The sequence below is a fragment of the Gavia stellata genome, chromosome Z (assembly GCF_030936135.1).
Source record: "Gavia stellata isolate bGavSte3 chromosome Z, bGavSte3.hap2, whole genome shotgun sequence".
In the NCBI taxonomy this organism is placed as follows: Eukaryota; Metazoa; Chordata; class Aves; order Gaviiformes; family Gaviidae; genus Gavia; species Gavia stellata.
In genome coordinates this window covers 20,222,606-20,247,268 of record NC_082637.1, presented here as the reverse complement: position 1 = coordinate 20,247,268, position 24,663 = coordinate 20,222,606, and the positions used below count along the sequence as shown (strand labels likewise).

Sequence of the window (24,663 nt, the reverse complement as noted above, 5' to 3'; positions counted from 1 at the left end):
TGCCTCTCATCAGCTGCTGTGGGATGACAGGCAGCTTTGTTTGTAAAACTTTGTTACAGCACATGGGGCAGAGAAGAACTCCTTGTTTATAGGCTGGCATAAGAGAAGAAAAAAATTTTTTAGTAATGGGGAGGGGTGGGCGATGATGGAAAATAGATTGCTATTTTTATTGCTACTGGCTAACTGTCAACTAGCTGTGCTGAGATGAAAAGATGGAAGGTCTGCACGAGAGAAGAATGAGTTAGCTGAAAATCTCAGGTCTAAGCCAGGCAGCTCCAGTGGTGTTTTGCTGAGGCAATTGTGAAAGACACTCTGAACTTTAGAGCCACACAAGTCTGGTGTCTTTCCTGTCTTCATTTTATTGTTTTGTATTTTAGAGATGTTTGCCGGTTGCTCTTGGTTTCTGAAGGTACATCAACATGTAGTCGTTACAACTCAGTTACGGAAAAAAGAAAATTTTCTCTGTCTTTTTTCATGTCTTCCCTTGCTCAGTTCTTCTCTCTTTCTTTCTGTTCATTTGCTATCCCCCTCTTCCTCTCAGCTTTCAGGATTTTGTCTTGTCCTCCTCACATTTCTGTTCTTGGGCTTTTCTAAGCTATTACTTGTCTTTCAGCCTATGTTGCTTGTTGGTATCTGCTAACTTGCTTTTCCTCCCAGTCCAAACCACCACTGAAGAGCAATTTCTATATCTCAGTTGTTTTTCGTATCACTCTGATTTTTTTGCTGCACTTAGAGGCTACATTTTAAAGGATGAAAATAGAGAGAGACTTTCTGAAGGTGAAACCTCGAATCGGGGTCTGTTGCTTTTCAGTGACTTTGATATCACCTCAAGTATCCTTGATTTGTACAATATCATAGTGGTATGTTCAGCCATTTCTATAATGTTCTTTAATAGCTAAGGTCCATGTTAATTTTATTTAACAAGACTATATCGAGAGTTTCACACAGTTCTACATAATGGAGACATGCTTTGGAAATACTGTGAAATTTCAGTATTTGTTTGTGTGTTTCCTGTGGTCTGAGGACATGTGAGGCTTGATCTCTGCCTGGCAGTGAGGCCTGTGAGCGTGGTATTTCGGTGGTGGGGACAGAAAAGGCACAGACTTCTGTGCTGAAATGAACAAAGCTATACTCAACAAGCAAACACAGGTGACTAATGCTGACTTTAAAAGCAAGTTTGAATGTGTTTGATTTCAGAAAATCCATGCAAAATCCTGGTGTCTAAGTTATGTCTCAACAGCTTATAATTTGCATCTAATATTATTTCAGAAATAAAAAAAATATTACAAGACTTATTATGTTACAAATATTTACTGGAGTACCTAATAATGATCCAGAAGACTATTACACTCACTGTGCTTCCTTACTGTTGTTACTTTCACTGTTTTCCCTAAAACATTGCTTTAAAACTGTCTGAAAAACAAAATCCTGTGTTTAATATTACCTGGGCTCTTGCATTTCAGATTTTGATACATTCTTAAGTTTTACGCTTTTCTGACACAAATTGCTCTATGAATGATTTTGAAAGTAAGAAATGTAAATCTGTCATTTAATCTTTATTTACTATACCTTAAGGTATTAAAAAGTATAAGATAACATACAAAATAATAACATGGGTATGCCACAGCAGTGGTGAGAAGATTCAGAAATCAGAAGTGAACTAAGTTCTTCTTTCAGTGAAGATCAGAAAACCAGCCTGGTTCCCGACAGCCAACATGTGGGTTTGCCCAAATCCCCGTCTCTCAGGAAAGACCAGAGCCAGGATCCTACGCCTTGGGTCTTTCAAAGGCCAGTGCTGTAGCCTAGTTGATGAATGACACAAATCTAGGTTTCTTCTCTGCAACAGGCTTTCTGTGTGACAGTTGATTCAGGGGTACTTATCTGACCAGCAACATTTCACAGAATCATTAAGGTTGGAAAAGACCTGTAAGATCATAAAGCCCAACCATCAACCCAACACCACCATGTCCACTAAACCCTGTTCCCAAGTGCCATGTCTACACGTTTTTTGAACACCTCCAGTGACGGTGACTCCACCACCTCCCTGGGCAGCCTGTTCCAGTGTCTCACCACTCTCTCAGTAAAGAACTTTTTCCTAATATCCAGTCTGAACCTCCCCTGGTGCAACTTGAGGCCATTTCCTCCTGTCCTGTCACTAGTCACTTGGGAGAAGAGGCCAACACCCACCTCTCTGCAACCCCCTTTCAGGTAACTGTAGAGAGCGATAAGGTCTCCCCTCAGCCTCCTCTTCTCCAGACTGAACAACCCCAGTTCCCTCAGCCGCTCCTCATAAGACTTGTGCTCCAGACCCCTCAACAGCTTCGTCGCCCTTCTCTGGACACGCTCCAGCACCTCAATGTCCTTCTGGTAGTGAGGGGCCCAAAACTGAACACAGGATTCGAGGTGCGGCCTCACCAGTGCTGAGTACAGGGGCACATTTCTTTCTTTATGTTCCCCCCTCCCCTCTTTTTCCACCCAGGTGCCTGACTGCTCAAGCCACCCTCAGCCCAACATCCATTTCCATGGCCTGCTGCTCTGAGGTGGACTGAGCTCATGCGGCGTGGCAGAAGAAAACTCAAAACAGCGTGAAAGGACAGAATGATACTACGTCACGGCTAATTGTGGTGTTTTGTCTCCTTTCACTTGTGCAGGCCCCTGACTCAGAAAGGACCTCGTACTCCAGGTTTAAGAGCTCCATTAGGAGGAAGAGGAAGCTGGCGGCCCCGGCTCCGGTGGCGAGCAGCCCTCTCGCCACAAGATGGCAGCAGCTGCACGCGAGAGGCGGCACAGCGGAGCCGCGCAGGGCCCGCTCCGTGACCCATCTCTGCGCCCCCGGGGGAGCCCAGCTCGTCAGCACACCTGGGAAGGCTCCAGGTCAGACAGGATTCAAGGAACATGTTCGTATACAGGGTGGCCTCATGCAGGGAATTCTGAAATAAGCTGGAGCAGGGAATTAGCGTAAGGTGTGGGTTGGTGTCTCCCTGTGTCCCAGTTGTCAGGCGCTCTGGGTATGGCAGTGTGCAGCAGCAGCAGTCTGTGCAGACCTTCACAGGCAGAGCAAGCTCAGGGCCAGTGTCCTCTCAGCAGGAGTACACTGCTGTTGTGAGAGGAAAGCTGGGCCCACAGTTCCTGTGACCAGCGGGCAGACAGCCTAGGACAGCTGACATCAAAGGGGGGTGAAAGAGAAGAGAGAAGAAAGTCTTATCCCCAGCCAAGCAATGCCTGTTGCAGACCAATCTTTTTCCCTGTATGATGGGGGCTGTTTTGGACTGGGTTTAAGTCGCATTAGGCTGTAACAGTGCACAGGGTTTGTTGCTGCACCTTCATATCTGGAATAGTAAACAATAACTGACAGGAGAGCAGGAGAATTTATACAGGCCTGTCTCCTTTCCTTCCTTCTGCGTCTCCTTTGCCTTACACACAGCTACCGCAGACCCAGCCATAACTGCAGAACTTGGACCGGTCTGCGTGCCTGCATGTGATATAGTGTACGCTCACTGAAGAGAAGCTTGCCCTGTGTTATTGTCTCTCCTCCAATGTGTAAGGCTTCAGGTATTGGCAAAGGGACCGTGGCCAAGGGACACTCACACTCAACTCACCTTAGGGGGAGACTTATCTGAGGGACATTCAGAGCACAGATAAAACTTTCAGTACTCTGACTTGTTTTGGAGAAGAACTGACTCTAAGGGAGGAGCTGAGGAAAGGTTAAATGAGCCTTTGAACTCAGACTCCTACTTCCAACAGTGCCAGGGGAAAGTGGGGAAGGGTTTACATGCTGCATGTATAAGAGGAGCTTCCTGGAAGATCTACGGAACTAAACAAGGCTCATTTCTTGATTAATAATTGAAATCTTTGGAGAGCAAATAAAAGATGCTGTTTAGTGGTCAGGATGTGTTCCTACTATGCCATGGCTGTTGGTCAGAAAGTGCAATTCTATCTTCTGCTAAGCAGAATACCAGAGCTGTTCAATAATACATGCCCAGCTCTAGGAAACTCAGATTCTAAAACAAGGTGAAGTCTTCTTTACTTCAGTTTCTAGAACAGAAAGTCCTGCCTGCTGTCTCTACTAGCAATGGTGAAATCCTGTGTGGTTCTGGGAAATCAGTTACTGATTTCGTATGGGGTAGGATCCTGTCTAACCAGTCAATAAATCTAAGGTTGGATATGAGCTGCAGTAGTAAACAGGAACTCTATAAAGGGAATGATCACTTTGACCTTTTTTAGACATCTCTTTTAGGATAAGATGAATAGTGCTGTAGAAATGTCTCTTTCTCTTCACTAACAAAAGGAAAGCAGGGTAACTGGCTCAAATGTCCATATTTACGTTGTCCCACTTAGTATGTCAGATCTGCTTTTAGAGTACTGCTAGTTCGAAGTCAGTGCTATTCTGAAAAGTACGTGACAAATATCCATGTGTATGGTTTTTAAAGGGGTTTTTTTACCTAAAACTGTTTTTCCAGTGATACCGCAGGTGCCTAAGAAGCTCTCCATCACGAAAACTGTTGTGACTCTACTTAGCAGTCATACTGCAGCAGGCTTGGAAGGGACGAATAATAGGAGAGCTGAAATGCAAAAGAAACAGGTGAGTAATGCAACATTTAAATGCACAGGTAGGCTATTTGCTTTCCTGATGTGTTTTTTTAACCTTATCTTTTGCCTGGAAACTTACGCAGATACTACCTTTTTGACATGGAGAACAGTAGGAAGAGGAGGTCCATTTAGGAAATGTCTGCTGGAGAAATGTCAGGAGCAATTGCTTCATCATTTATTTCATTCAGCTTTTCTCCACTTCCTGCAGGGCTATCATCCTGCAAACTAAAAGCAAAACCAAGCTAATGAAGCCCTCAAGATACATTTTTTTACCTCTGAGGGAAAACGTGTGTTATAAAAAATACGCATGAAAAGTATGAATGACTCAGTTTTCCACTTACTTTTATCACCACTATGTGTGAAGAAGATCATTTCTTCAGTGTGCAGGATGTAGCTGTTCATTTTGTCACGTAGACAGAACGAGGTGCTATGAAAAAATTGCCAAAAAGTAGCTTTCAGAGAATAAATTTTTTTGTCATGACAATAGAAGGTCAGATTCTTGGCCAAGGGTGAAAGAACACATAGAATCTGCCTAACATGTGAAATAAAGATCACTTCCCATTTAGGCGTTGTTTTCTATGGCTGTAAACTTTATTCCTTCATTTTTGCTAGCGGACACTGCCACACCAATTTTTTTTTTTCTTTTTAGGCATTATCCAATGCTTTTTGGTCATCTTAAATAAATCTATGCTCCAGCCACCCACCTGTTTCTGCTCACTAACTTCTTGAAAATTGACTTTTCATTTGAAGCATGGTGATACTTGTGTGTATTAGTAAAAGTTATTACCATAACATTACACTCAAAAACACCTCTCTGTTTTAATGCTATCTAATTGTGACTGTGGTAGAACATTGGAACAGGCTGCCCAGGGGGGTGGTGGAGTCGCCATCACCGGAGGTGTTCAAAAATGTGTAGATGTGGCACTTCAGGACATGATTTAGTGGGCATGGTGGTGTTGGGTTGATGGTTGGACTTGATGATCTTAAAGGTCTTTTCCAACCTTAATGATTCCATGATTAAGTTGTAAACTTAGTCAGTGACCAAGCTTTTTCTTGTGCTGTCCTTGATTGCACCAGTTACAAGGTCAGTACTGAAGATGCTGATAGCTGTTTTCACATGATTACTTTTTTGACCATAACTGTTGGGTAAGGGTGCTTCACAGATACATACTCAATGTCCTTGCTTATAGTGGTTTGTAATCCTTAACTGATATTATTGAGAAGTTTCTGTGATGGTATCAAGCTCAACTTCTAAGAAAAGGAAGTAGTGTCAGGGCAGGTGGGCTAACAGGCTTGTTCACTGATATCTTGTAATAATCGTACTCTTGAAGGTCACTGGATGTTGGAAAAAGACCATGGTTTTACATCATTCTGGGAAACCTGGTCCTCGGGGCAATCACTTTCCTTTCTAAATAAGCAAAATAGTCTGGAAAATACTTCTTTCAACAACAGTGCTTTCCTCCTTTCCATCCACCTCCATGGTCTGATTGGAGAGTCTGTGGATTTTAGAATTGTTAAAATATACAACTCAGTGTGTTTAGTTGAATCTTAGTTGAATCTACCCCATAAAGAAATTTAGTAAAACTTTTTTGTGAGATGATAAGAACTTTCTATGAAGTAATGTATGTAAAACATTCTTACTTCCTTAAAATATAATGTCTTTTAAAAGATGAATACATGTCATTGTCTTCAGTCTTGGTCATAGAGTCATAGACTGGTTTGGGTTTGAAGAGACCTTTAAAGGTCCTCTAGTCCAATGCCCCTGCAATGAGCAGGGACATCTTCAACTAGATCAGGTTGCTGAGATACCTGTCTTTCCAGGGATGGGACATCTCCCACCTCTCTGGGCAACTTGTTCCAGTGTTTCACCACCCTCATAGTAAAAAATTTCTTCCTTATATCTAGTCTAAATCCACCTTCTTTTAGTTTAAAACCATTACCCCTTGTCCTATTGCTACAGGCCCTACTAAAAACTCTGTCCCCATCTTCCTTATAAGCCCCCTGTAAGTACTGAAAGGCAGCAATAAGGTCTTCCCAGAGCCTTCTCTTCTCCAGGCTGAACAACCCCAACTCTCTCAGCCTTTCCTCACAGGAGAGATGTTCCATCCCTCTGATAATTTTTGTGGCCCTCCTCTGGACCCGCTCCAGCAGGTCCATGTCTTTCCTGTACTGAGGGCTCCAGAGCTGGATGCAGTACTCCAGGTGGGGTCTCACCAGAGCAGAGTAGAGGGGCAGAACCACCTCCCTCAACCTGCTGGCCACACTTCTTTTGATGCAGCTCAGGTTATGGTTGGCTTTCTGGGCTGTGAGCACACATTGTGGGCTCATGTCCAGCTTTTCATCCACCAGTACCCCTAAGTCCCTCTTGGCAGGGCTGCTCTACACCCCTTCATCCCTCAGCCTGCATTGATACCGGGGGTTGCCCCGACGCAGGTACAAGACCTTGCATTTGGCCTTGTTGAACCTCCTGAGGTTCACATGGGCCCATTTCTCAAGCTTGTCCAGGTCCCTCTGAATGGCATCCCGTCCCCTAGGCATGTCAACCACACCACTCAGCTTGGTGTCATCGGCAAATCTGCTGAGGGTGGACTCTATAGCACTATATCGTTGATGAAGGTATTAAACAGTACTGGTCTCGCTATGAACCATGTGTCACAGAATCACAGAATCACAGAATCACTACGGTTGGAAAAGACCTGTAAGATCATCAAGTCCAACCTGAAAAAAAAAAAAAAAAAAAAAAAAAAACCCAAAAACCAAAAAAAACCAAACAACCCACGCAAGCCAACCACCACACAACAACAACAAGGCACAACACACCAAAAACCAACCCACCCAACACCACACAGCACCATGTCGCATCAAGCTACATCCCACAATGCCACATCCACACGTCAGTCTTCTGTGTGTCAGTCTTTCATCTCTACAGTGAAGTGGCTTACCTAGAATTACACTTTTTTTACAAGCAGGAGTTGAGTTAGAACTAAGATATTCAGAGTTCTACATAAAGGACCACAACCATTTCCTAGAAGTGTGATGTGGGGGTCTTTGAGATAACATTGTGGAATGAGCAAAATCCAAGTTCTTCCTAAAACCATTTGGAAGTCAGTCTTGGCTAAAACCATATGAAAATCTATTAATCTTCTTAAATATAGTAATTAATGACTATTTAATTTGTGCCTCTGGGTAGCATAAAGGGATGGGATGCATTGAAAATAAAATCTTTTCACATTCCAGTGAATGTGTGTGGTCTCTTTGTGGACCAAAAGATTACTTCCTCATATACACAATTATTTTTCCACAGAAATGTCTGCACTTAATTTAGAGGGACAAAGATCTAAGCAATCTGATTAGCTTTCTGCCAAGTTGTCTATATAAATCATACAGAAAGTGCCTCTCAAATCTGAAGGCCTGCTGTAGAGCAGCTGGGATATATAAAGGAGGAACACTTTTTTTCCAGCTATGTTTTTGTAAGGTATTTCTTATCATGATTGCAACAGGGTTTTGAAGAAAAGTAACACTGTGTGTGCTTGGAAGGATAGAGTTCACAGACATTGGAGGAAGAACATACCAATCTTGAGTGGCTGGTAAATAATCAGCTGCATTTCCACCTGACTGTAAATAAAGAATTACAGACCAAACAGACAACTGGCATCAGAGCATTCAACCCAGTGAACATTGTGAAGAAATGCATATTACTAGGGATTGTGAAGAGATTTATATCCTGTGTGAGCTGATCTGAGCCTTTGCCTGAATGTTGGCTAAAGGCCTAAGCTAATTTTTTTCAAAAAAAGAAAAAGTTCCAGTAACAATTCAGATCTCCCTTTTCTTATCTTTGTCTGCTGCATCATCTGTTTCTCTGACATGCAAAGAAATGATAACGTAATTAAAAAAGTCTTATTCCTCTGAGTCACCTTGTATATATTTTCAGTTTCATATTGTAATATTGGTTTAAGGAATGGGATCATGGAGTCCAGGCTCTGGGACCCTGATTTGAGAGAGGACTCTGACATCCAGTATGTCTCATGCTGGAATTTCTGGCCCTGCAGTGTATGCACTACAAGCCTGATCTTCCCTCGTAGAGCAAGCCTGAGGCATCAGATGTACTGTCTGCATGCAGAAACATGGCATTGTATGCTGGTAAAATTAGCCCAAATGCCAATTACGAAGAGGACAAGAGAGCACTAAGGTTTGACAGGTGACCTGTGGCAGCACCTACAGACATACAGGTCCAGGGACCTCTTCTGCTGGTAAGATGGCCTTGTTCAAACAGCTTTGTTAAAGTTTGTGTGATCATTAGCAGTGAACTGATGTTTTATGGAAAGAAAGATGGTGGCTCAAGTTAGAGCACATGATTTGGACACTGGTGTTCTATATTTGTCACTGATCTCCCATGCAAGAGACAAGCTGTTTTGAAGCTTTTATGTAATGAGTGTTGAGCCCTTTTTTGGGAGTTGTGTTATCGATGATGCTTACATACATTTTTTGACAGATTTCTTCATTCAGTCATGTTTTCACTTCATTGCATTGGCAGAAATGTCCTTCTCAGCTTCCAGTGGTCCAGGAGGTTGGATATAGCATTGCAGAAAGTGGTGACATGAAGGTCTGTGAAAATAGCAATTGCATCTGGAAAGGTATGTTCCAATATAGCAAATATTCTCATGCACACTGAACAGTAAGATACAGCAGGCTGCAGCTATACTGGAAAAGCCAGTGCATCTAACTGTTCCATCAAGTATTACAGAATAATGCAAAGTCGCTGAGATCTACACTGCTCGGGGCTACTTCTAGAGTTCCCACTGCCTGTGAAAAGATAGTATTCTACCTCTTCCACTGAGGTTCACCTCTAGTATTTTACCTGGCTCTCCTTTGGGCTCTATCTGATGCACTAGTGGCCCTAAAACATGGATTTCCTTTTGGCTTTTCAGTTTCAGAACCCAGAAATAATGTGGGGTTGTGCTGCAGAATGGGCACAGGATATGTATCATATGGACTGTTGGGTACATGAGAGTGCAAGACATGCAGAGATGGTGGGGTCTTGTTGCTCCTATCTGTAGGGAGAGGAAGCTGGAGCAAACTGTCCCTAGCACCGCCTCTGGTTTCATCTGCAGGGAAGTTGGTTAATTTGCTCCAAAATATATCCTAGGAATGAAGGAGCATAAGGGAGTGTGAATGATCAGGCACTTGGAAAACAGGTGGGATGTGAAGAGCTAACCTGTGAAATAATACAGATATTCCCAGAGTTATCTGAGTATGAGGCAGTTCATTAACTATCAGACCAATATTTTGTTGTGTTCTGTGTTGGACAGATGATTTGTTTTGGTGATCTGGCTATTTCTCTATATGACGAGTTCTTGCCTGTCAGGGCCTGATTCATGTTCATGTAAAGACAATGAGAAACAGCTTCTTTATGAATCTGGAGTTATGCTCCTGCAGAAGAAGTTGGGGGCCATGTGATAGATTTATATATTCCTTTATTTCTCTTCTCCATGCAAATAAGACTCATTTCAGAGCAGTCAATAGCAACAGTATGGGGATTAGTCACAGTGTTTTTCTTCTCGATGGCAAATGAATACAGGTATCAGGAATACCGGGTTTTATCCCACCCACCTACTTGTTGATCAAGTGGTCTGGTGTGACAGTGCTGACTAGTTACCACTTTCTGAGTCTCATTTTGAGAAATGACACAGGCATGTGAGAGCTGAAATCCTGTCAAAAGTCAGTGACCATCTGCTAGTACGCACGCAAAGTAACACAAAATGGTGTAATGAAGCTTAATTTTCACTAATTAAAAAGCCTGCTATGCACATTCATGTGTCAATGAAGTACGTGAATAGAGCTGAAAGCGTGATCAGTATGAATTTGGGGTAGATGAATTACTCATGAGACAAGAGAAATCTGAAATGAGTTACAGAGATGATTTCACCCTTTATAGCTCACTGCTCAATACCAGCTACCAACATTAAAGAAAAACATTTTCAAAGTGTGTCGGAAGTGTTGCCACTCATTCAACTGTTACAATTAAGTGCCTTAGTTTTCCTGAATTTTCTTACTTGGCTGGGTTCAGAAAGGTTTGGTAAAGTTTTCAAAAAATAACCAAAAATCTAGGTATTAGAAATAGAGCTTTTTCTGTACAGAGAAATCTCATTTCAGTGATATTAGACATTTTTAGTGTTAAAATGCAGTGTTACATATCCTATTGGGCAGGTCTGAGAAGGTCATTCCTGCAAGCCTTCTTGATTGTTTAACTCTACAAAATTTTAGATACAGAAGAAAGTCACTGTGGCCCACTTCTTGCTCATCTTCAGTTTTTATTTGAAGGGGAGGGTACCACAGCTGAGAGGGGAAACATTTGTTGTTTGTCTGAAATGAATTTTGGATTAGGGGAGAAGATCGAGGACAGAGTAGGGAAGGACCAAGTGAAATAAGTTCTCCACAATTTGTCATTGATCTTCCATATAGGATGTTTATGTGTGTATTTAAGTTACAGAGCACAAAAACTTTGTCAGTGTTGAATTTTTTTGAACAGAGAAGGTTAATTGTAGACATAAGTAATGTCTTCTGCCCCTGAAACTTACAATATTCATTCTAAATACTCCTTTCTAGAGAATAATTCAAAAAGGAAGTCAAAACACAGAGAAAAGCACAGAAATGTGAATCTCCAGCTTTCTGCTCTGCATGTTACAGCAAGATAATTTTTTACACATAAAATCTAGCATTAAATTATTCATAGTGCTAATGATCTAGCTTTTTTCTATGGTGTTTAGGAGTCCTTGCAGCATAATGTAGACAATGACCACAAAGGATGACTCTTCTGCTTGCTCATACTTGTATTTGCTTTGTTTCTCGCTTATGATGTGTTGTTCCAAGCTTAGTGTGCTGTGATCAAAGTGTGTGTGCTTTAAAAACCTTTTCCTGTGGTTAAGTATTGATGGGGAGACCTTTTCATGGGAAATTAATACCAGAAAGCAAAAAAGTTACTTGCTGCATGAGGGTGTTTTGAAGTGGGAGAGCACATATGAAACGAACTGCTATGAACAACTTTTGCCAGAAAACTAAGGCGAAAAAGTCAAAAATCCCCCACGTTCTGTATTGTTCTGTAGTACAATTTAAACAAAATATAGTGGACCCTATTCTTCATTCTAGGTGACTAAATACATGGAAGTTTGAAAGAGGTCATAAAAGGTGGCTTTCACCTAGTTTAGTGTGTCTAGTGTTTTGAGCCTACCCAGGATAAATTAGACCCTTCTGGCCTCCTTAGGACCATGGAGAGACAAGTATAGTGCGAGTGTAAAAGGCTTAGGCCTGAGAAAAACTGGTGGTGTTTTGCATTACTGATTTGTGTGTGTTGAATCTTCAAATGCAGGATGCCGAGAGAGGACCCGGAATCAGTTTAGAGCTGTTACCATCATGAAGCCTTCCATACCACTGGAGCCAGAAGTGAGGCTTCATATTACTGGCTTGCGCAATGATTACTGTAAGTTAATTTCTCCTGTGTGGTGGTTTTTGCAGAGACTGGGAGTCCTTATGTATGTTTCAAGAAAGATGGTGAAGGTGTGTCCGTGTCACATAAAATGGGAACTCTGCAGGACATATACATGTTGTAATTTTTCTTATAATGATGCATCTTTGAAAACTGCCTGTCCCAGGATGGAGACATGACTGATCAAACCCTAGAATCAATACTACCTAACTCTCATGCAGTTTCCTTCACCTATATATCTCAATACGACTTTCAAATCAAACCAATATACTTACCTCTGCTTAATTAAGTTAAATGTTTCAGCTATCAGCCTTGGATATCTAGCAGCCAGTGAACACAGCAGCAACTTTATTGAGCAGACTTTGAAGTATCTTATTTTGGGAGACATCAGTGACATTGTTTATGGTTTGGATGATAGATACCTTCTGAACTAAATTCTTCACTTACATCTTTGGTGGTGCACAGGCAAAAATAAAACATACCCAAGTTACCCAAGAACACACGTGGATCTCTGGTCTACAGCAGCAAATAAATGTTTTAACACTTCATAAGATCTAACAAACAACTCTGTATGTGCAAGTGTTCATAATTTTCCCTGTGGAGGTTTTTTCAACATATCCTTGCAAGTGTTCATGTACATCTATGAACAGGACAAAGGTAGGTTTGTATGATTTACACTGATTGTGCACAAGGTATGTCCCAAGACTAACACCACTAACAGAAGTCTTTGGAAGTGATTTCTTAATACTTATTTCTGGCTGCAACAACCAGGACTGTAGTCAAACAGCTGACTGACAGATTCGGCTGTTCTTAAGAGGGATTTTAGTTACAAAGATATGATGTCAGTCCTTGGCCTATGGTAACAGTCTAATGTGCTTCAGGACTTTTACGCTGCCCTAGATGGACAGCTGAGGATTTCGCTTAACATGGGAGAATGTCCTGGGTTTGTATTAAATGTTGTATACCAACTTCTTCTGGCCTACCTGACATAGCAGTCTGTTCTGAGGCTAATTGCTGTAGTGACTTGCTTTGCCAGGATATGCAAGTGCAATGCACCCAGAATCAGGGGCAGTGGAAATACCACCACTTGCTGAGCAAGCTCTGAAGGTGAGGGACAGAATTTCCCTAATTCCTGTCTGCATTTTTTTTCCTATGATGTGCAGGGTAAATGTTATCATTAACCCGAGGATGTGGGATAGGCTGTAGCATGTAGACTCTTTCCTATGTCTTTCTCAATAACAAGAATTACCTTGGAACAAGGGTGTTTTTGGAACTGTAGCTGTTGGTAGAGGAGCCTAATTTCTGATGGCAGAAATTATAGTGAGTGATGTGGTGATCCAAAATGCAGGGTGATAGGTTAAAAAATTCTAGTGGGGAAGCTGTAAGTCAGATACTGCTGTGCAAACATACCAGTTTGTGGAGATCAGCCTTATGAAGACCTTGGCTTGTTAGAGACGCTCTCCTTCATATAGGAGGAATACTTGCTTGTAAAGGTTTCATAGAAGCATTCTCTTGAACCTTTTCCATAGCTATTAAAAAAAAAAGCCTCTTTCCCCCAAACCATACTCCCCCTCACCCCATCCTATTACCTACAACTTTTTTGCAGTAATTTTTAGTAGCTTTCTTCTAGATCTAAACATACTGGACTGGAACCTTGAAAATCTCATTGCTATTGCTGTAGGACCTGCTGCACGCATCTGGAATGGAGGAACTCTTCAAGCCGTTGAAAGCATTGATTTGAATTCCAGTTCCAAATACATTTCATCTCTGGCTTGGATAAAAGAAGGAACTTGCCTTGCAATTGGCACCAGTGATGGAGAAGTACAAGTACTAGATAATTTACTTTTTTAGTCTTTCTCCATTTTTAAGCTAAAGTGGCCACAAGACAACTTGATACTAATTTTTTTTTAAGGAAATAAATGAAAAAAGATTGGCTAAACTACAGAAGAACTCTGCTGGAGACAATATATGGCATTTCCCTGTATCACGCTGCACGTTACTGAATGGCTTAGTGACATCCAGTGTTATCTATATGTAATGGAGCCTCTGAAGCCACTAAAATGCTGATGACTGAATTAATGATTCAGTTGTCCAGAGGCAATCAGATGGGTTTTTACACTGGTAAGAGGTACTCTTTCATTAAATTATTTTACTCAGCACAGGCTATTTTTTCTTGTAACTCTCTTGCTAAGATCACTCTAGTGATCAATGCCTTGAGAACTCAAGGCAACACTCTCCTTATGGATTCACACAGGAGAATTTGACTTCAGTCTGATTACACACATACCTCTCAGCCTGCTGTTGCAGGACAATCCTGTTATCAAAAGTTTTTTGTGGGACCTTGGCTGAGATGCCTGATAATAGGGGGACCTACCTGCTGCAGTCCTGAGTCGGCAATCTGAAGGTACTGAAGGTCAGTGCTTTCAAGTATGGACTTCCAAATACTGACATGTAAATAAATATCTTTAAACTCAGAGATGTGCATTCCCTTCAATCCTGTCTGATTTCAGCATCACTGATATAAGTGCCAAAATTTGGAAATACTCCTTGTCTTACTTGTGAAATAAATGAGCTTGAGGTTGTCCATATGTCAAATCAGAACTGGGCAGTGGCTTACTTGAAAACAGATGAAGAGAAAAAAATCTTTTTTCTTTTTGTCGTTAAATTTGTATTTCTTGTTTGTTTTGGATTGGCAGCTGTGGGACATTGAAACCAAAAAGAGGTTGAGAAATATGTTTGGTCACTTGTCTGTAGTTGGAGCTTTGAGCTGGAATCATTATATTCTGAGCAGGTGAGTGGTATAGCATATTCCCAGAATGAGTCCTGCTGCTTGTACTTAGAGAAATGTCCCATTCATTTTAGCTGTTTTCATTGGCTTTGCTCAAAAGTGATTTATCCTGTCCCTCTACTTATTGGCCATCTCAGAAATCACATGTAGATTTAGTGTATGGCAGGAAAGCCATGTACTAAATGGAGGGGATTTAGCCTGCCTCTTTAGTTTCTTTCTTAGTCTCCTTCCAGAAAGCTGTCACCACTTGCAGAATTTCATTAGGATGTGGAAGCTGTGGCTCTGGTTTTGTGCAAAGCCTGAGCTTGAAATGGTGGTGTCTCCAGTGTGTCTGGACTCCAAAAATCATAGCCTGCCTGGTGCTGGGGAAAGCACATATAGTTTAGACTGCCCTTCCATTATTATCAAGACTGCATCTGTCTGTTTAGATGCACAGCAAAACACAGCTGTTAGAGTTGCACACCTCTCTAGCTGTGTGTCTACAAGGGGAGGCCGGCTTATTGTTATCTACAACCCAAGGAGGATTGAAGTGGTTGACCTTTGCTTTGCCAAGGGTGAATTTTACACTAGCTGGTGAATATTTTATATTTTGGAATCATTTCAATATGGGGATTCAGATGAGAAAGATCAAGTGTACTCTTTTGTGGTTCTTTTTGTCACACTTTCTGTTTCAGATCTTTGACTGAGTCTTGAAGGGTCTGAGTGGAGACTTGTTTATGATGGATGCTTCTATGATTTTAAAATTATGTGATAGTCTTCTGTTTTACTTAAATGCAGAAATAATAGCAAGGGTGGACTGACTTTATTGTTAAACTCAAAATGAAACTAGTATCTCTGGATAGGAACACTAGAGATGATAGTTTTATTTTGATTTCACAAGATGCTGTGGCTTTTGATTGTATTAGGTGTGCTAGGTGGAGTGAGGTACAAGGATACCAGCTGAACAACCAGGTAATAAAATGCTTTAACTGGAGTAGGTACACTGTGTGGATTAAGTTACAAGGATGCAGCTCAAACATCCTGACAATGCCAAATGGCATAACCTTATTACAGTAAGCATTAGTTTCAATTTGCATTTCAGCTTGGCCAAAGGAGTGAAAACAACAAACTTAAATTACAGATCTCTCTGAGTAGAAATTGAGGATAAAATTCAGCATGAACCTGTGAACTACAGTTATGGTTGACAGATGAGGTTGAGATGACATTTATTTCTCTTGCTAAGTTTGAAACTAACCAGTTCATTCTAACATTAGGGCAGAGTTAAAATGTCTGTATAAGTAGAAAAAAAGATGTGGAGTTAATATTCATTGTTACTAAAATAAGAACACCATTCTTACAGTAAACTTTACTGTGGACAATTGATACTTTGGGATTACATACCAATTTCTGTGGTTAAAAGTAGTCCAACAACACATCATCATGAACCTGTAAATAAATTTCAGTACCATAAATTAACCCATCACAAAAATTTTGTTGGCTTCTCTTTGTATTTAGCAAAGCAAATGCCATTTTCTGTGCCAAAAGCAAATAATTCTTATTTCTTTTTATGCCAAGTGGAAAAATGTCCTTTCAGCCAGGATTCTCAGGAGCCCAGTTCCTTCCCACTCATACCGCTAGAATTACTGAAAACCTTAATATGGCCAACACTGGCAATTCAATTCTGTTTCTTTTGGTTAGATTTTCTGCTTATTATTTAGTAGGAAAAATCTATATAAATCTTCAGGAGGCAAGTGATGATGCCTTTGTATATAATGCACATATTCCTGTGTATTGTCATAGGTATTTTCCATAAAGATGTGCTTAATATTCACTGGAGCACTGCTTGGTTGGAATCTCTCATGCTTTTGTGAACTTCAAGAGCTTGGCAAGTCCATAATACAAGCACAACAGAATGATGTTTCTCGCAATCAGTCAGTTTTTTGTGTGCATTTTAGAGCTTCCAAATCACTCAACTTGCATTTGAAAAATCTTTATGAGCCAGTAGGGGAAAGTCTGCAGTCATTATTGCCTTAAATTAATCTATTGCAGTAATGTCAGATATCTGTTTCTCAGATACCCAGAAAGATGGTATTGAACTTGCTGATTTTTTCAGCATCATCAAAATAGTTGGAAGTGTGAACTTCCAGCAGGAAGCTCTTCTCTTTTGTCATAGGTTTAATGTAGGTAATATCCTTACAAAGGCAGGAAAAGAAAATGACCTACAAGGTATTTTCAATATTTTCAGTTCAATTCTACTATTGATGTGTGAAACGCATGTTTAGGCGCTAAGCTGTAACAGGGTATTTCTTCCTTCCTTTGGTAGACTGATGATACTGGCTGTAGAACCATGCATCCATTTTCTAATAGGCAATTAGTGCAACAGTGTCAAGCTGTGCAGATTTTCTTTAAGCCTGGAAGTGGGAGGGAGAAAGGTGACAAGGGAAGGGACAGAACCAAAGAACACACTGTTACTCACTAGTAAGCCCTTTGCCAGAACAATGCAGTTTTACACTGCCTCTTTGTTGGGCATGGAGTCATATCTGGCCGTGGCAAAAATCAACCTGCAATACTATTTTTCATGAAGAACAGGAAAGAGTTTACATTAAATGGCTTGACAGTTCAACAGGGTGCAGATTTGTGGCATACAATGCAATATATCTTCAGGGAAATGAAAACCATGAGAGAGAACAGGTATTCTGAATGCCTTGAACTGAGCAGCTGCTTGGCTCCTTTCTGTGGTGAGGCACCTCTACAGTATGGGTGTGCTTTTGATAGTTGGTTTGTGTTTCCTTTTACTGAAATACTGTTGTTCTGCAGGCACGTTTCACTCTGATGTGGTTTACTTCTGAAACCACTGAAGAAACATCAGTGTGATGATGTAGCTTGTCTTCTTTAACATTAAACCCATGCTGCCTTTTTTCATCTACAGTGGTTCACGACTAGGATCTATTCATCACCATGATGTTCGGGTTGCTCAGCACCATGTTGGGACTCTTTGCCAAAACAAACAGAGCATTTGCAGCCTGAAATGGTCACTAACCAACCAGTTACTGGCAAGTGGGTCTAGTGATGGTGTATTGAATATCTGGCCTGGTGACCCTGGTGTGAAATTGCAGTCACAGCCACTGAAAACCATACCTCATTCCTCAGCAGTTAAGGTATATGGAGAAGGAATGTCTGCTTTTCTGTATTTGCTCTCATGAAATCACATTATTGATGTGGGCAGTTAGGGAATTTTTCAAATTATCTCACTGATTTCTATTAATTTCTTCTCCCCTGACTGTGATGCAATTAATTTTAAGACCAGTTCTCCTCATTCCAAATCACAGGTAAGTTTACTAGGGCTTTGATAAGGAAATCTTGCTGGATTACTAGGCCTTTGTAAATATAGTGCCATATAGAAATAAAATTTACAGCCCTCTCCTCTGTTTTTCACAGAAAACTTTGGTGGCACAATACTTACAAGTTAACAAACAAGATCTTTCAATTTTTGGAATTTTGGAAAATTCTCTCTGCTGAAATTATTTTAAATACGAGGTTTCTTTTGCCTTCTTGCCCATATTTTCATGTCATTGCTGGTAGCAAAGAATGTGAAGTAAGAAGCTGGAAATGAGACAACATAGTCTGTTCATCTTTATGAAGTCCCAGTCTGTGTGGGAGAGAGGATAGGTATCAGCAGTAAAAGGCGGGGGAGTCCAGCATTTGTAATCTGTTTATCCTCCCAGAAAAATCTGAGGCTGGCCTGAAAGCACTGTTGTTGAAGGGTCAGAGGAAATTATTGAAATAGGTGGAATGCAGTTCTTAGTAGCTTTTCTTCAGCTAGAGTCTAGGCCTTAGGCATATCCTGGAAATATCTCAGAAGAAACCAGGTCTCTTGTGAGCCCTGTAAGTTGCATCACTTAGGCTTCTGTGATGGCTTGGCTTAGGCAGTAAGACTGTGTCCTGCTGGGTTCTTCTGGTACTGGGGTGTGAATCTGTGGACTGTGAAGGGTAAGCAGAGAAACTGGAGTTTTATGAGCATATGTGGGACAGTGTAGGCTACTGTGTATGGCAAAGGAAGCCGCATTTTGAGTTTTGGGATTCTACATTGCTGTGTGTGTATGGAGGAAAAGCATGGTATAGGGTGAAAAAAGCCAAAGATACATTCTGGGTGCTTGTTGCAGTTAATTTTTCCAACTAAGCTTTTAAGCAAAATCCACTCTGTTTTTTCAGCTAACCTCCTAGTCTGTTCTGGCATCTGTTTTCTTTTTTTTTTAGGCTGTGAACTGGTGTCCTTGGCAGTCCAAAGTCCTTGCTACAGGGGGTGGAATGAAAGATGGGATTTTGCGTGTCTGGGACATAAATCGTGAGAAAATAATCCGAAGTGTAGCTACAGATTCTCAGGTGAAATGATGAAATGTCTGCATACTTAGGCTATGCTCTTCTTGTATAGCTGTGCTCATTTGGCAAAGACCCACTGACTTTGAGGGTGGTTCTGCGGTCAGAGGAACAGCAGGATTTTCTCTGAATATGCGATTGTGCTACATTCGGCACTGCAGTGTGTGATTAGACTCAGAAGCAGTTTGTCGTTTCTCATTCACCACTTCTGTCTCCACACAGAAGTGATTGAAGAGGAGGTGGTCTTGCAGCCAGACGCTTCTCATCATCTTTTCCTTATTGGCAATAATAGTTTTGGCCAAAACTCCTGATGTGGAGAGAATGTTGAGAGGGAGGGAAAATTCCCAGAGTGCTGGGGTGAGAAGAGGTGTAAGAGTCAGAGGGCAAACATCTGTCTCTGGAGTTTGAGTACTAGGAGACAGGGGAACATATTCTCAGCTAGAGTAAAGCAGCATAGCTGTTGAGTTTCCTGGAGCTATTACAGTTTATCTGAGGATGTGTTTAAAGGGCTTTGGTTTTATACTGATAGGCTATTATCACATTTAGATAGGACAATAAGGCAACTGTACTTTGAAGCATTGTAAGGAATGAAATGACCCTTCTAAATAAGTAAATATTCTGCCAGGGCTATTTCTCAGTAGCTTGTTTAAACATTGCAGATAACATTTCAAATTTACTGAATGGTACGTGTTGACCCTTTCTGAAAACTAAAGCGGAATTTTAAACTGCAATAGATTTGTTCCTTGCTCTGGTTAACCAAAACCAGTGAACTGATGACTGGACAAGGCCTTCCTGGAAATCAGATGAAAATATGGAAGTATCCCATGCTTATCAATTCATCAGAACTCTATGGCAAGTATTTCAGTTAATAGTTTGAACTATTTCAGTTAACTAACTGTCTAATCAGTGTGTTTTTTCAAGTGCATACCTTTTGCATGTATGTAAAACAGAGTTAAAAGAGCAGTCACCTATGCATCCTCCCTCTGTCTACACACATGCATTCATGTGCACAATCCTGATGCATGGGATTGTAAAGTTTGACTTATTAAGATAATAGTATAAACTGCTGCTGTAAAATTCCTTGGTTTTAATGATGGGATTCTCTCCTATCATTTCTAAGGCCATCCCAGGTGCAGGATACGGATTTCCACTTCTCCCTGAGGCTTACTAAACCTGGACTGAGTGTGCTAATGTCAGGTTGCTTCCAATATATTCTAGACTGATGGCCTTCTAGATAACTCAAACTAGCTGTGGCTTTTCGATTTTGCAGCTCATCATGGAAGGATACTGAACCAGCTTCCTAATGACGTTTGAAATAAATCTCCATCTGTTATTTAGAGCTGTCTGGGTTTTAATGAATGATTTTGGCTGTGAAGCAATGCAGTGCAGCCTGTTTCCCGTGTACCGTGCTGACAGCTAGAGGAAATGGAGTTGCCTTGCGGCTCTGTATTGGTCCATGGAGGTGTAAGGTGACACTATACATAAAAGTTATTCCTTGCTATTAAGCCTTCTTATTTCTAATGTTTGCTATCACTCCTATCCATTAAGTTTTACTTGTTTCAGTGTTAACTGAAGTGAACCAATATAAGCATCTGAAGTTAAAAGAAAAAACAAATTATTTGCATACTGGCTGCATTTTCACAAGTATGGTTGTTTTTTCACACTTACTGACAAGATATGGCCAAAGAAGCTTTGGATTTTTAACCTAACAGCTGATATTTACAAATACTTTTTGACCTTATCACTACATTTGAAGGCATTTATTAAATTCCTGGTTTATTAAATCCCAGCTATACTGGGATGCTGTCCTTGGAACCAGTGACTTGGGTGGAATCAGGGACTTGGCTTCAACACTACCCTGTAAGAGGAAAGCACAGGAGAATTAAAACAAAGGTGGACGGAAGAGAGAGGGCAGCAGAGACATACGTGGATATGATTACACATTATCCTTGTGTAATGCTGCTTGTCTGCGCTGCTTTTCCTTCCTTATCCCTACTCATTTATCTGTAGTTCTTAAGGTCATGTCCTGTGATGTTCTGAGAAATTATTTGGGAAGTGACATGATCATTAGTCTTAACCACTGTAGCTTGAGGTTTCTCAAATCTTTGTAAGTCTTGAATATAGACTTTGAAGTGAAACCTAGATTTACTCTTACCTTTGAGAATAGCGTGTCGTGTAAAACATTTACCATATAAGTCAAATGCATTGGTAATTTGGTGAAGCAGGAGGGTGTTCATCCTGTTTCCTATTCAGTTTACTTGTCTGCAAGAGAAACTAATTTTCCTGAACAAGAAGACCAGGTAATTGTTACACAGATATATTCCCGCTTATGAAGACTCTTATTACCTTACTATAAGCAACTGAATGTTGGAAGAAATTGTCAATGTATCAAAATATGTTCAGAAAAAATACTGTGATGGGTGATTGTGAGATGGTTCTAAATCAGCCTCTGACACCCTTAACCACATGAGTTTTACACCTAAAGAAATGAACAGATAAATCATAACTGAATCTCATTGTTTAATCCTCCTGCAAAATGCTGAAGACCTCAGCTAACAATGAAGCACCATCAGCTACTCTTGAGTACTTTAGTAATTGAGGTTGCCTATTACCAGGTGCATTCAGAACAGAGTAACAGCTGAAAGATAGTGACCTTTTTATAGCACTGAGTCAATTTTTGAGATGCTTCTGGTAGAAATACTAGATTAATTTACTAGAAAAAAATATTAATTTTGGATGTAAATGCCGTCCCCTTAGAAAAGTTGTTGTAAATCAAAGAAAACACACAAGCAAACAAAATACGTAATTGCTTTGAAAAGTATCTGAATGTGATCTTGAAACAATGAAATAACACGCCAGCCCTCTCTACTCAGAAAACATGGAAATTAGTAATTTCAGCTTTTCTGATTTCTCCGTATCCGCCTTCACGCCTTTTTGACTGAAACTATTAATCAGATTTCAGTCAGTGTTGTGGATAGTTTTGAATGCTTCCAAAGACTACATCTCCAGCTGTTCTTTCAAAATTGTTACAGATGCTGAATGGAGACAGTGTAAAGAATTCACTGAGTTGTAAACTCATGTTCTTAAATATTGACAAAGATCATGTACACTTCAATAACTTGAGAAGGAACAAAGTCTGAAAATTAACCTCTGCTGAAATAATTTAGTGGTGTTGTCTAAGTTCTAGTCACCAAGTTTAGGTGGGACACATGTTACTCAGTACCACGGCAGCAGATACTTCCTTTTAGTCACAGTGGCTCCAGAGAGCCATTGTAGCAGGTTTGCAAAGTTAGAGCAGACTGTCCATCTACAACAGTCCTACGGTACCATTGTGATAAGTACCACAGTTTCAGAGGGCTTTACAGTTCCTCACATGTTTAACCTCATTGTATTATTTTGAGCTAGAGAAGTGCTATCCCCATTGTGTTCATGGAGAACTCAGGTACAGATGATGCAAGGACATAGGTCACCTACATTCATTCAAGTTGTTCACCCCAGACTACCTTCATACCTTCACACTTCCTTTTAGGATGTGGTTCATCTGGTTTGTTTTAGATGAGATACACTATGTCTCAGAAGTTTCTTTTTTTGTCCCCTTGCGTGACCAGCTCAGCTGTATGATTGTCAGTAACTCACCCAACCAAAGAGGCTAACGGCCAGTAACTTAGGGTAAAAAAGCTTCTAATTTCTCATGCCCCTGTGTGCCTAAAAACCCCATGGGTTTGCTTAGTATTGATACTGTGCTAGATAATACAGGGGAGCAGAGGTAAATACAGGTCTCAACAGTCTCAGTTTAATACCAGACTGTTTCTGCTTTCAGTTCAAGTTCAGTTGATTCTACTGAGGGACATACTTGTATAATAAGATTAATGAGTTTTGTACGTTCTTTGTGCTGCTAGACTGGGGTAGCTTCTGTCCTTCAGTGTCTGGCTCCCAAAGTTTGCTACAACTGCAGACAAACTCAATATACAGTTCCAATAAATTATTCAGTGGGATCACTGTTAAAAGATCTCCTTCACAGTAATAACTGAGCAGCTGGAGACACTATCTCATGATTGTTGGATCAGCTGCAAACCGTCTGCAAGGCTTCTGCAGCCAGATGGGAAAGCTCAGCAGTGAGGCACATTACCAAACACAGATGGGATTGATGTTGTAAATGGAACGGAGAACCAAGAGTTGAGGTTCAATGTTCTGCTTTGACAGAAATGTCTTCTCAATGTTGTGCAGTCCTGGCAGTTAAAGCCTGGTCCCTAATAAGCAAATATTGCCTTCAGCTCTTTCTTAATGTGAAAATATTCTATAGATAATGCTAGCTCCCCACATCGTATGCAGCGCTTTGAGCTGCTACAGTAAAAGTGGAGCAAGCCATGCTGTGGGTGGGGGTGGTGAAAGTGACTGGCATAATCAGTGTAGAATTTTGATGTATCTTTGCATTTTTTGTATGTATTTTATTTTATAGGTCACAAAGGGAGAGTCCTGCACATAGCCCTGAGCCCAGATGAGAGCAAGCTCATTTCTGTTGCGGCTGATGGGATAGCTTGTCTGTGGAAATCCCACGAGTCTGGGGAGAGCAAGCACAGGAACAAGGCTTTTTCTAATGGTTATCTGAGCTCATTCGTGTGACTTCTTTTCCTTGAAAGCAAGTGATTAAATGTACTTAGCCCATTCAATAATTCAAAATATGTATGTTCCTTCCAATGGAAACATGGTGAAAGATAGTATAATTTTTTCAAGAGAAAGCAATTTTCCCCATCAGTCCATCATGTGAAATGTTAGTAGCTTGTCTTACTTACCCTAGAGGAAAAATATTCTAATTCTGAAGAATAACAGCATATTTATTTTCACTAAACTAGCAAGCATGGATGGAATCCACCTTGTGTCAAGTGCCAGCATAAAGTCTTAGTTTCTGCTTTTAGCTATGATTCTTCTAAGTAATTTTACATCATCTCAGCGTCCCCATTGGGAACCATATGCCAATTTGTGTAAATTGCCTTGAATCATTCAAAGGCTAAGCTCAGCAGAGACCACTCCAGGGGACTGTATTGTTCTATATATGACATAGGGTATGTGATCATGGTACAGAATCTGTCTAAATATTTCTAGAGATCTAGGTTAAATATATCAGTGTGACTAAATATAAGTGGTTTCTTGGAAATTCTTTATTGTTTTTGTAGTGATAATGATAACTAGCTTAATTAGAAAACTGTCTTTATTGGGTTTTGAATTGTTTCCTTTCCTTAAAACCACTTACTATGTTTGACAATGATTGAAAAGATAAATAATTGCATAATAATTCTATTATTATGCATAATTATGTAATCAACTCTTTAATAAGCCAGATGGACATAGTCAAAGAAGCGTGCTGTTTGGACCAAACACAACAGTTAGTTCATTCATTCCTTAAGGGTACTAGTTTAATTCTGGGTGTCAGCAAACCTGGCAGCTG

General features: G+C 40.6%; 1 protein-coding gene across 1 annotated transcript; it reads left to right on the top strand.

Annotated features, from left to right (window-relative positions):
- Positions 1-1,715: 1,715 nt before the first annotated feature.
- CDC20B (cell division cycle 20B) lies at positions 1,716-23,840 on the top strand. The gene is made up of 11 exons (XM_059833453.1): positions 1,716-1,721; positions 2,652-2,874; positions 4,461-4,582; positions 9,125-9,224; positions 11,957-12,067; positions 13,704-13,900; positions 14,770-14,864; positions 17,770-17,998; positions 19,098-19,223; positions 19,952-20,069; positions 23,677-23,840. The coding sequence occupies exons 1-11, from the start codon at positions 1,716-1,718 to the stop codon at positions 23,838-23,840; spliced, it is 1,491 nt and encodes a 496-aa protein (XP_059689436.1).
- Positions 23,841-24,663: the final 823 nt, after the last annotated feature.